General features: G+C 36.6%; 1 protein-coding gene across 6 annotated transcripts in view; it reads right to left on the minus strand.

The window, feature by feature from the left end:
* The window catches only part of RAD51B (RAD51 paralog B), a 642,577-nt gene that overhangs the window by 292,528 nt on the left and 336,457 nt on the right, over positions 1-13,592 (minus strand). For 3 of the 6 annotated variants that reach the window (XM_079127118.1, XM_079127116.1, XM_079127121.1), the window contains exon 8: positions 4,147-4,224. The exons of the other annotated variants lie outside the window; for them this stretch is intronic. In XM_079127118.1, coding sequence (XP_078983244.1) covers positions 4,147-4,224 — 78 coding nt within the window. The remainder of the gene's footprint in view (positions 1-4,146; positions 4,225-13,592) is intronic. 6 annotated transcript variants of the gene reach the window in all.

Raw genomic sequence — 13,592 nt, forward strand, 5'->3', positions numbered from 1 at the left:
GGCCTTCTAGATTATAGGGCAAACAATTCTCAAGTGATTAATGATACATACTCTTTCTCTCCCCTCTATCAAGGGCAGAACTCCTCTTAAAGACAACGTAAAAAGGCATCATTCTTTGATTTGCAGGCTAAGAGCAAAGCAATCTGAGTTTTCTATGAGAACCTATTTTTGAGTAAGACCTGGGCCTCAGAAGAGAGACCACAGAAGACAGAAGGAAGGGGTCTTTCATTATCCCTTTCCTTAGAGAATATGCTCTGAGAAGCTGCCATAATGCCCCAAGTCTTAGACACGTTCAGGATCTAATTCTTAGAACTATTTCCCCATGTCCGCAACAGATGAAGACTAAAGGAAGCACCTTACTTTCCTGGTTTCAACTGGTAAGTAATCATATCACTTCGTACTTATCATCTTCTCACAGGCCCTCAAGTTACCTTTTATTAGGTTGTCCTATTAAAATGAACTGATCACATAATGGCTTCAAATGCTGTTATACAGAAGCTCAGTCTCCAATAAAGTAGATCTATAGCCTCTTTAAAACATGATCCAAGCACATATGCTTTTTTTTTTTTTTTTTTTTTTTTTTTTTTTGTCTGTTGCTAGTTCACATGTTGACATTACATTAAAGGGTGGGTTTCCAAGGACGAATACACCACTTAAGACAACAATTACATTTTACTCACAAATCTGCCAACAAGACACCCAATTCTTAGAATGAACAGTAACATTCATTTATCTAACACATATACTTTGTTTTGTATTCACAATATCCTTTTAGACAAGGGTATTGTTTTAAAAGGCCCACAGAAATATGGCATTAACTAACAGTATTTAGACTATTAATATTGAGAATTAATGAGATACATATTTCCCAGGAAAGATGAGCTTGCTTGAATCTTTCATTTCATAATTACTAATGAAATGTAGAACACTAACCATATGAAGAATTTAAACTTCATTAGCTATTATTGAAATCAATGAAATAAAGTGTTAGTTCCTAAGAGAGACAAAGAATTAGGATCTTGAACAGAACTCAGCAGAGTAGATATTAAATGGACACTTATTAGAACTGCGTCAATTAAGCACAAAGAGTAAAAAGTAATATTTTAAAAACAATTGAGACAAAATTTTTATCTGACCTTAAAATCCCCAGAGTATCTTGGATATAACAGGCATTGATAATGACAGATTATTTGAATAAATGAGCAGATGGATTAATTAATTAATGAAGGAAGGTAAGTTTTATAATAAGATCAGGATGAGCTGAGAGGGGATAAGGCCATCTTGGTCACTGAATAAAGTAGGAAAAAAATTTTTTTCAGTTTAGTGCTATATTTCCCTGTTTCCATATATCCTTCTCAAAGAAGTGTTTAAAAATCTGAATTAGTGCAAAGTAATAATAGCTTAGCCTGGATTTTCTAACACAGAAAAGGTAACGAGGCCAGGCTTTTAAATAGGGAAATGTGCTTAGTTTCCTCTGAAGGCCTAATGTAAGTTAAAGGGATTGATTTCAAGATCATCTTTCAAGGAAGACTATTAAACCCCCTTGTAGAATCAAATTACTCTGAGTAAATTTTCTGTTTTTCAGTTTCAAAAAATGAATAAAGACTATTTAAATTAATATATTGGCAACTCTTAGTGGGAGAAGCAATTTTGAAATGAAACATCATTTCATTTCTTAACCAATCTAAATCTAAATTTAAGAACACAAGTAATAATAGGTGTTGTCGTGGATGTGGGGAAAAAGGCACACTTGTATATTGCTGATGGAGTTGCTGACAGAGAAAGCAGTCTGGGAATTCCTCAGAAAACTTGGAATGGACCCACCTTTTGACCCAGCTACCTCACTCCTGTGTTTATACCCAAAGGACTTAAAATTAGCATACTGCAGTAATGCAGTCACATCAATGTTTATAGCAGCTCAATTCACAATAGCTAGATTGTGGAACTAACCTAGACGCCCTTCAACAGATGAATGGATAAAGAAACTGTGGTATATATACACAATGAAATATTATTCAGCCATAAAGAATAATAATATTATAGCATTTGCAGAGAAATGGATGGAATTGGAGAATATCATGTTAAATGAAATAAGCCAATTCCAAAAAACCAAAGGCTGAATGTTTTCCCTGATAAGTGGATGATGGTACATAATGAGGATGGGGTTGGGGGTTAGAGAAGAATGGAGGAACTTTAGATTACATAGAGGTAAATGAGAGGAAGGAGAGGGCAGGGGTATGAAAGATGGTGGAATGAGACAGACATCATTACCCTATGAACATGTGAGATTACAGAAATGGTGTGAATCTACATCGTGCACAACTACAGAAATGAAAAGTTGTACCCCATTTGTGTATAATGAATCAAAATGCAGTTTGTAAAAATTTAAAAAAATTAATTAAAAAAAAAAAGAATTTAAGGGAGAGGATAGTTACACTCTTATCTAAGGAATAAGCAATAAGGGAAAGGCAGTTTGATCCTAACCAAATCTCTTTGCTGCTTAATATTTTAAGTCTTGAAATTTATATTTTCTAATAAAACTTTATCAGTTTGGTAGAAAAATAGATGACATTTGTTTTTATCCATCAACCCAGAATTGCAACTGAAGAAATCAATAGTATTTTAGGTATGGCTCATAACTTTTGAGGTTGGTGACAAGAAAGTAAACAAATATTACTTGGTTTCATAGAGCTGGGATTTGCTCTGTGGTAGAGTGTTGGTTAGTATGCTTGACACCTAGGTTCAAATTATAGCACCACTCAAAAAAATGAATAAATACACAAATCAATGAAACGAAAGATTGAGATAAGGAAAGATATACCATGGCATCAGAACTGTTATAAGAGAAGCAAAGAACAAGGAAAAAGAGTTCTGCCTGAGGAGACTAAAGAACTGTGAACACAGAAAAAGCTTCACCATCAGAGAAGCAGCACGAAGCAAGCAGAGGGAAAGCCAGCGCGATGGACAAAGCCGAGCAGTAGGACACCACTGGGTCTGAAGCGTGCGCACCTGGAGCTGAGGCTGAGAGGTGAGCCACGGAAATCTTACAAACCAAACTAACACATTTGGGTTCTATCCTTTAGAAGTTGAAAGAGATTTTTAAATAGGAAAGTGGATGAGATTTGTTTCTAGGTGGATAACTCATTCTGTCTTTTCACAATAGACTAACATAATCCCTAAATTCAATTAGTTTTCACAAGAGGATTGCTGGAAAATATGTCAGAGTAGGAAAAATTTTGCTTTCCAGAAGTCAATTAATTCCTGATTCACACTATCAATATAAAAAGTACAGTAATGGATTGGCCAGTGGGAAAGGAGAGTTGTGGCCAAACCTAATACTTTTGTCTTTAAAACAGCTTTTACAGGATCATTCTAAAAAACTCTTCTAAGAAAGAAGGGAAGGCAGGAGGGAGTGGGGAGAAAGAAAAAAAATCATTTTCATGCTTTTGTTCTTCATGATTTTGATCTTTTAAGAAACACTGGGTGGATATTGAAGTGTAGTCAATATAAAAGCAGTGCATTCCCAGTGCATAAAATTTGGAGACCAAATAAAAGAAAATAAAAATTCCAAAAAAAGTAAAAAACAAAGAGAAGAAAACCAAAGAATCACTCACGTTTCCACCACCAGGTACAACGTTGTTACCAAGTGGGTCTACAGATTTCTAATATTTCCAACTATTCTCTGTGGTGTCATTATACCTGTTTAAATTGAGAAATAGGCTAACCAGAGTCAAAGCCAGAGCTAAAACCCATAAGCCATTTTCCATTGTTCCAGGAACTCCATTTGTTCTTACTAATTTATCTTTTAAAATGTCTAAACATTATAATGAAGAAAGCTTCAGAAACAGATTTTGAGGTGTTTATATTTTATTTCCATTTACAAATAACATTACCAATGCTACCTTAACTATAAAAATTACCGTCCAACTCAATTATCTCTGAGTTTTTCTTTAACTCTGAAGCAATTCTAATTTCAAATGGAATTTGCCAGAGGTCAAGAATTGGACCTATAGGATATTAGATGAGGACAAGTTAACTAAGTCAAAAATCCTCAAAATAAGGAGATAATAAAACTAAAATAAAAATCATAATCCAACATTATAAATTGGAAGAATAGTCAATCAAGGGAAGGAAAAGAATACAGACCTGGAAGAGGAGGGTTGACTCAACAAACCCATTTGTCAGAGATTGCTGGCTGCTCACAAAATCTGTTTCCTCTTCTTCCTAGACACACAGCCAGATCACACTTTTCAATTTTTCTTGTAGTTTAGTATGGCTATATAAATCCTGCCCAATGTAGTGAGGATGGAAGCAATGTGAGATACTTCCCCTACAAATCTCCCATTTTTTGTTGCTTCTTGACCTATCTTCATGTTCTTTTTTCTTACAGGGCAACCTTAGAAGTCATTTTTCAAAAATGGAAGAGTCGCTAGATGGAAGGAGCTCAGTCTATGAATAACTGTTTGGAGAAGAGACCTATGCTAATCAAGAACATTAACATCTAATTAAACTTCATTGAGTAAGGAATTAGTTTGTATGTATTAAGTCACTGATATTTAGGGCTCTATGTATTACATCAGGGAGTGTATAACACGGGTTATGAGTGGCCAGGCCATCTGGGAAAGGTCAGATTCTACACCATCTTAGATCAGCCTGTTTTTATCAGTTCAGGGCCATACCTGCTGGTCAGGCTTTGCTAGACAAATGCCAATAGAGAGTAAATTATTTTTTGTCAGTGAAGTTTTATTCATCTTAATTTCACCAGGTTAAGAATATCAAATGACAGTGGAATCATATATGTTATAAACAAATCATGAAAAAATTTGGCAAATTTCAAATGCTCACTTGAATTTTGGGAAGATTTTGATAGTGTTTTATTGGGAGCATAATTAATACAAATTATAGTATATAGATTTTGCAAATCAAATATACAAAGGGAGGAAGGGAAGGGAGAAAAAGGGAAAGCAAAACTAACATATATCTTAGAGCTCTTTTACCTCCTTGGTTAGATAAATTTCCAAGCATTTAATATTTTTGAGGTTATTGTAAATGGGATAGTTTTCCTGATTTCTTCCTCAGCTGAATCACTCTTGCAGTATAGGAACACTATTAATTTGTGGGTGTTGATCTTGTATCCTGCGACTTTGCTCAAAACTCTTATAAGCTCAAGAAGTTTTGTGGTGGAATTTTTTAGGACTTCTATATAGAATCATATCATCAGCAGAGATCATTTGACTTCTTCTTTTCTTATTTTTATCCCTTTGATTTCTTTTTCTTGCCCAATCACTCTGGCTAATGTTTCAAGGCCTCTATTGAATAGAAGTGTGAGAGTGGACAGCCTTGTCTTGTTCCTAATTTTAGATGAAATGTTTTTTTTTCTTTTTCTCTCTATTTAGTATGATGTCGACTTTGGGTTTTTCATAAAAGACCTATACAATGTTGAGGTAAGTTCCTTCAGTCCCCAGCTTCTCCATCATTTTAAACATGAATGAGTGTTGGATTTTATCAAAGGCCTTTTCTACATATATTGGATAAAAATTATAGAAAACTGAAGAAAGAAATGGAAGAAGGCCTTAGAAGACAGAAAGATATCCCATGTTCTTGATTACACAGAATCAATATTGTCAAAATGACCATACTACGAAAAGCAATATAAAGATTCAGTGCAATCTGCATCATAATATCAATGACATTCTCCACATAATTAGAACAAACAATTCTTACATTCATTTGAAAGAATAAGAGACCCAGAATAGCCAAAGTAATATTAAACAAGAAAAGTAAAGCAGAATGCATGGCAATATGTGATCTGAAATTATTATATTACAGAACTGTAGTAAAAAAAACAGCATGGTATTGGCATCAAAGTAGACATGAAGACCAATGGAATAGAATAGAAGACACAAAGTCAAATCCACATACCTAAAACTGTTTGATATTTGACAAAGGTGCCAATAATTTGTCTTGGAGAACAGACAATCTTTTTAACCAATGGATAACTATATGTAGAAAAATGATATAAGACCCCTATCTCTCACCCTGTACAAAACTCAAATTTAAATGGATCAAAGACTTAGGAATTAGACAGAAACTTTATAACTGCTAGAAGAAAATATAGGATCAATGTACTATCATATAGGTGCTGACACCAACTTCCTTAACAGGACCCCAAAAGTGCAAGAAATAAAATCAAGAATAAGTAAGTGAGATTCCAGCAAACTAAAAAGCTTCTGCACAGTAAAAGGAAATGATCAAGTGTATGAAGAGAGAGCCTACAGAATGGGAGAAAATCTTGGCCAGCTACTCTTCCAGTAGGGGATTAATATCCAGAATATACAAAAAACTCAGAAGCTTAACATCAAGAAAACAAATAACCCAATAAATAAATGGGGAAAAAACTAAACAGAAACTTTTCTAAAGAAGAAACACAAATGGCCAACACGTATATGAAAAAATGTTCGACATCTCTAGAAATCAGGGAAATACAAATCAAAACTATACCAAGGTTCCATCTCACTTTAGTCAGAATGGCAATGATCAAGAATATGAACAACAATAAATGCTGGCACGGTTGTGGGGGGAAAGGTATACTTATACATTGTTGGTGGAACTTCAGAATAATACAACCACTCTAGAAGCAGCATGGAGATTCCTCAAAAACCTAGAGATGGAACTACCATATGAGCCAGCTATTCACTCCTGGGTATTTCCCAAAAGATCTAAAATTGGCATATTACAGTGATATAGCCACAACGATATTTATAGGAGCACAATTGACAATAGCTAAATTATGGAATCAACCCAGATTCCCATCAATAGATGAATGGATTAAGAAATGGTGGCATATATATACAATGGAGTTCTACACAGCCATAAAAAAAGAATGAAATTATGCCATTTGCCAGTAAATGTTCGGAAACGGAGAATATCATACTAAGTTAAATAAGTCAGACTCAGAAACTCAAATGTCAAATATTTTCTCTCATATGCAGAAGGTATAGTAAAATAAAGGAAAGGGGAAAGAAAGATAGGATAATATTAAAAAGATCAAATATAAATTAATAGACGAACAAAACAAGTTAGAGTAGAGGAAGGAGTATGGGAAAGCAGAGGGAGGACAGGAGGGAAGAGGCAGGGATCCTGCATTGCAATCAATTCCCATGCATGTATGAGTTTGTCAGAATGAGCCCAACGACTATGTATAACTACAAAGCTCTAATAAAAGAACAATAAAAAACCTTAACATTTATTGAAAGTCTTTTGCATACATGTCTTTAGTTAATCCTCATGACAAATCTTCACAGCTATTACTATCCTCATTTTTGCAACAGAGGTAACTGAGGTTCATGGCAATTAAGAAATCAACCTAAAGTTCTCATCTAGAAGTGGTGGGGCCAGCATTAAGCTTTGGTCTATCTTGCTAGAGGCTTATGATCTTTCACTATAACCTTGATATTTGCACACACTCAAGAGATCTGCAAAAGTTTCCTTAACCCTAATATACTTCCTGGATGGCCCCAACAGTAACTGTCCCATGTCTCACCTCTCTAGGTATAGTTACAGAGTTATGCCCCTTAAATTTCTAAGAAGCAAAGCATATTTACATGTTAAATCATTATATTTGAAGAAAAAGTTAAAGCTGATCTGAATTAGTAGGCAACAAACTAATATGTATAAAGCAGCCAAAATTGGAAAAAGTAAATCAGAGTTACCAGCATAAAAATCCCCCTTAAAAGGGAACTTTTAAATTGAAGCCACAGGATGGCCTGCACAATGGTAGTGGTTTGTAAGGAAGGACAAGTTCCCATGGGAGCTCGAGCACCACACATTAGATAAAGGGCCTCTCAGTACCTTTTCCCCTCACCCACCATTATTATGGCAAAATACCTCATAATGCTTGAGGGCTTGGAAATCTAAGTCCATAATGTATATGTAATTATATTCCTTAGGTTAGCATTGGATTTAATGATAAATAAGTAAATAAATAAATGTACTATTTAAAAGTGAATTGCACTTATTAGCCTGGCTAATACCCAGAACAGGATGCCTGGCTTCTACCCAGAGTTGTTCCAGTGACTCACTGTGTAATTCTGAGGACATGGCCCTTTGATCTTCAGTTTGTTAGCCTATAACCAGAGTTTTAAATTGTGCTCTCCCCCTCCTTTTGAAATCACCCGCTCTAGCTTCTCTTGCCCTCAGATGAAAGGATCTGTAGATGTGGAAAATTGTTGTTTGGTGATTTCCTATAACCCCCTTTCTAGTATTTCAGCCATTCTCCGTTTACATCTAAGGGACACTGCAGAGAAATCACTGCTGTGCACAATTGAAGTCAAAGGCTTAAGATTTCAGGTAGACTGAGAAGGAACAAGTCCAGCTTTAACACCACAAATATCTCCAGTTACCAAGTGCAAGCAAAAAGAGTACCAAAAAAAAAAAAAAAAAAGGAGAGATAGAAAGGCCCTTGGTATTCTTCAAAGCTTCCCTTTGGTGATGAAAGTTCTTCTTTGAGACTTCCAAGTAGCCTGCACACCTGGAGTGCATTAGTGGGTCCTGGACTTGAGGTGAAACAGGCTAAATTTCATCTAGATGATTCCCACAATCCCCTCTCATAAAAGCTCACAGTAATTTACCAGCTTAGTAACACAGCATGGTTTTCAAGGAGTGTTGAACCCAAGGATTACCTTCCAGAATCCTGGATAAATCCTACTGCTCATCTATGTAAACACACTTTCATCTTGATTACCTTAGCTCAGGAAGACTTTCATTTTGTTTGCTGTGGTGCAAGGTCAAGACTAAGACATACCCTCAAATCATTCTTATACTCTCCTGAGAAGTCCTAAGTTTTTGCACCAGGATGTGTCATCCAAACTCAAAATACCTGTGCCTCTGCCATTTGCTTCCCTTTCCCCACCTACCTTGCTGGGGAGATGCTGGTTTATTTTATCTAGCCAGTTCCCCACTTCAGTGTCTCCCAGTTTCTATAGGGAGGAAGGCTACCTGTAGCCACCAGGTAGGCTCCAACTTTGCCATGGTGACCAGTATGCCTGTTCCTACCCAGAAAAACTCGTCTTCCCACATTTCTTATTTCTGCCCTGTAGTTCTTGAAGTCTAACTCAGCCTAGGGCTCACCCAGATACCATGATTGCTGTGTTCTATGAATCTACTCTACCACCAGCCACCTACAGAAGTAGCCTAGTGCACAGGCCACAAGCTCTAGAACTAGACATTCTAGTTTTGCAATTCACTACCTGAGACCCTAAAAAGTTGTTCAGCCTCTCTCTGCCATAGTTTCTTTATTTGTAAAATGAGAATATCAATGCTAGTAGTTACCTAATAAGGTTCCTGTAAGGATTAAATATATGACCTCATAGGTTGCCTAGAATCTTGTAAAGCACTCAATAGCATGATGGTGATCATGGTGACACCTTCATTACCAAAGTCAAGGACTTTGCTTAAAAAGGACACTCCTCTGGACTGACCTTCTCTAACATTTACAGCTCCCTCATATAATGGTGGCCAGGATGACTTCTACTCCCAAACCACAACTACCTAGGGTAAACTGAGTCATTACTGAGCAGGCTGTAGGATAAACAGGTTTGGGCAAAACACTGCCCAAGAATAAGGTGAAAATAAATGATATGAAGCTCCCCAAACTGTTGGCAGTTTTTCAAAAGAAATGCTCTAAACTGTAGGTTATGGCTCAGAATCTACTCATACTCAAAGCTGGAGTATTTTAAGGTGACAGGTGACAAACTTCTTACCATGACCATTAGGACATAATGGAGCACTATGCTGGGCAATGCTCTGGCTTATACATGTCCTTTAGAATTAAGAAATTGTTGGTGCCACAGACCAAGCTCTAGTCACAGAATGCCAAGTAGAAATCAAGGGCAGAGGGGCTGGGGAAATAGCTCAGCTGGTAGAGTACTTGCCTTGCAAGCACAAGGCCCTGAGTTCAATCCCCAGTACCGCAAAAAAAAAAAAAAAAAAAAAAAAAATCAAGGGCAGAAATGTGGAGCACCCATGACTCACACATAGACATACATATGCCTTCTTATATATTTTCTACCATTTGTGCAAGAACCAACTGTCCTGAAGTGAGAACTGAACAGGCTGGAGTCCTAGGGTTTGGAGCCCCTTACAAACCATTGGTACTGCCACACGATGCTCACATCACATCCCATGGTAAGATGCTCTGAAGAACTTGTCATCTGTTTACCCACATCACAAATGGGCACTCTGACACGTGCCCTCTGTGTCCGTCCTATTCCAAGCTGGCATGGTAAGAATGTGGAATGGCATTCTCCAACTTGCATACCTCTCTAAATTATGCTATTACTACAAATGTTCTTTGAAAAAATATTCCATGTGCCATACAAATATTGTCAATTTCTCTATGTACCACAGCCTATGAAAGGTTGTGAGCCACTGGTGTAGAACAAAATAGAATGAAAGCTGCAATAAGTTCTGGATATTTACTGAGCACCTACTTAGTACAATGTATGTAATGCTATAACTTTAATATTGTATATTCTCATACCTAACAGTAGGTCAGAGATGAGATAAATCCATCATGGGCATGACCTCTGCTGCAAATGCTTTGACATTTTTAGATAAAAAATGAAAAAGTGAATTTAAATATTTATTTTTAATTTTCTTCATAAAATAGATCTCATCTCCAGATTCTTGCCAAAAAAGTAAAATATAACAGAGCCTCATCCTGAAACCAAAGCCTGAAATCTAAGGCTGTATGAATAATACCTACCACATACTAAGAGAAGCAAGGAAATTACATATCAATAAACAGTAATTTAACTGGAAAAGGAATGCTTAACACATACTGGAAGCAGCTCCTTTGTCTTCAAAGTGAAATAGGAATGAAGGAAGAAGGGGTATTTGAGTACTTTGCAGGAAGGTGGCGTTGATCTGATCTGCTCCTATGCGAAATGCCATTATAAAAACACATTCCCACAATACTTGTACAACCAAACTCTGGGCATTTGCTGTGATTCAGACCAGAGATGTGTAATTTTATCTACACATCTCCTTCAAAGTGTTTCCTATTTCAGTCTCTTCAGCACCACCAAATTATTTTACTCTAGTTTTGTTCTCAAAGAAGCCTGTCTTAAGTCTGCCTGAAAAAGTAGGGTATGACCCAAACAACATCAGTCACCAGTCACATAAAATGGGCAATGGAATGGATGTGTTCAAGTGCAAGAGGATTTTCATGGAGCTTTTCTGACAACTGCCTTCTCTATTGACTCTATGTGCTGCCAACTTGCAACATGCCAACTGCTGGTCAGAACAGGGAAGAAGTCACAACCCTCCAGACTCAACCTAAAAATTCCTCTGTTAACAAAATAAGGTAAAATTATAAGAATCTGGTCACCAAACCTGTGACAAAGGATTTAAGATGGAAGGTGATTCAATAGCCTATGCCCAGCCCACTTTCTGAAACAATGAAAATCTTAACTCAATGGCAGCTCCTCCTGTGGTTACTTACATGTAGCTAATCCCATTTCTTCATCATGAGACTGGAGAGTAGAAAAGGGAGTCAGGAGCATAATTACAGAAAAAACAAAGTATGCTCAGCTCACTGCACAACTGGAAGAGGTACATAGCTAAACTAAAGACAAATCATTTAAAGCACTAATAGTCTTTCTCCTATAGCTTCAGAAAGACTATTTTAATTAATTGGGTTACCAGGAAACAATCACTATTAATAGTATTGTCATAAATGGGTCCTAGGGCTAAATATCTTTTTAACAGCCACTTCTGCTTATCAATGTACTTATGCTACATGTTCATTCGGCAGAGATATGGGTTTAGTTTACACATGGTATTGTCAAATAGCCTCATATAAGAGGATGAGAATGGAAGAAGACCCTGCTTACTGCAAAATTAAGAAGGCAACATGGTTACTGGCTTAATGATAGAGAAAGGGCATTATAAGAGCAGTGTCAAGATGATCTGGATCTGCCTATTAGGATGAGCTGCCTCCTTGCAAGCAATGCTAAGGTCATGTGCATTCATGTGCATATCTGAGTAGGTAAATGTTTTCAAGCAAGGTAACTTTCTTTAGAGTGGTTTCAGCACCCGGCCATCTGGTCATTTCAACAGTAGTTCACTGATCAATATACAGGACATAGTAAATGGGAAAGTGGAGGTCCAGAAAGCCTGAACATCTTGGTTGGAGAGTTAAGCTCTTTTAACCCTTAGAAGGATTTTAAATTTTTATTGATATGTGTTTCTATGAGCTTAAGCTGGTTTTTAAAAAGGTTTAATTACCTTTTATTTCCATTTCTCTTCTTCTCTATTCCTCCTCCCCTCACTACCTTCACCTCATCAATTTGGATTTGCATGGAGAAGCTTCAAAATAATGCCCAAATTAAAGAAATTTTATATATGTTTTCCTTACAAGTGGGCTTGAGGTCTATCCTGGTGAGAGGAAAGATAATCAGAAATAACTGATGGCATGTTAAGAAAAAGTCCACTGAGGAAACCTACTTATACTGGAATCAGTGAAGTATATGTAATTAGACACTCTTGGACTGGTCAATTACAAGAACTATTCAAAAAAACAAGAACAGGTGCCTACATGTGCACATACACTCATGCACACACACACACACAGGCACACACATATATAAACAAGTACACTTGTGCATACATGCACACACAGTGGCAGGTTCCTTCCTGGCTCCCAGAAAAAAAGTAGTGATTCTAAAAGTTTTAAGGGTGACATTCTAAGTGTGTGTCTGAGCACAATTATGTTATTTGCCCTTGGAAGTCAATGGTGGTATTATATACTCAGTGGCATTCTAGAGTTTGGAAGGGAAACCTCTTACAGAAACAAGTCTTAATCCTCAGTGTTATCTTTCTTGGCTCATTCTAGAGTTACGTTCTGGGGGGACCTTATTTGCTCATTTTGTGATGTGCCTTAGTTGTGGCTAGCAAACTTGATGACAATATTATAAACAGAGTGATTTAGAACAGACCTCTAGTAAAAAACAGAACTCAATCTTGGCATGGTGCAGCTGATTAATATGCTCTGGGCCCATGAAATACATACTCCTGTTGCTAATTGAAACAATCCAGAAGCCTTCTCTGGTAGTTACCTGGCTGATCTTGTTCCATTATCCTACCCTCTTTTGGTAGTACTATCATTATTTGTCTTAAGACTGGTTACCATTTAATTCCCAAAATTTGGACATGAAGGTTCAAAGTTTACCTTTCTGTATTTAAAATGGACCTACTTGGGCTGGGGTTTTGGCTCAGTGGCAGAGCATTCACCTAGCATGTGTGAGGCACTGGGTTTGAACTCAGCACCATATAAAAAATAAATAGGACTGGGGATATAGCTTAATTGGTAGAGTGCTTGCCTCGCAAGCACAGGCCTTGGGTTCAACCCCCAGCATCACAAAAATAAATAAATATAAATAAATAAAGGTACTGTGTCCATCTACAACTAAAAAAAAAGTTTAAAAAAAATAAAATGGATCTACTCAGAAGTCTTCACGTGAAATAGTAACATTGCAAATTCATGCAATTTTATCCTCTCAGGAGATCAGAGAACTTTTACAGTTGCTATT

This window comes from Sciurus vulgaris (genome assembly GCF_902686455.1).
Source record: "Sciurus vulgaris genome assembly, chromosome: 2".
NCBI lineage: Eukaryota > Metazoa > Chordata > Mammalia > Rodentia > Sciuridae > Sciurus > Sciurus vulgaris.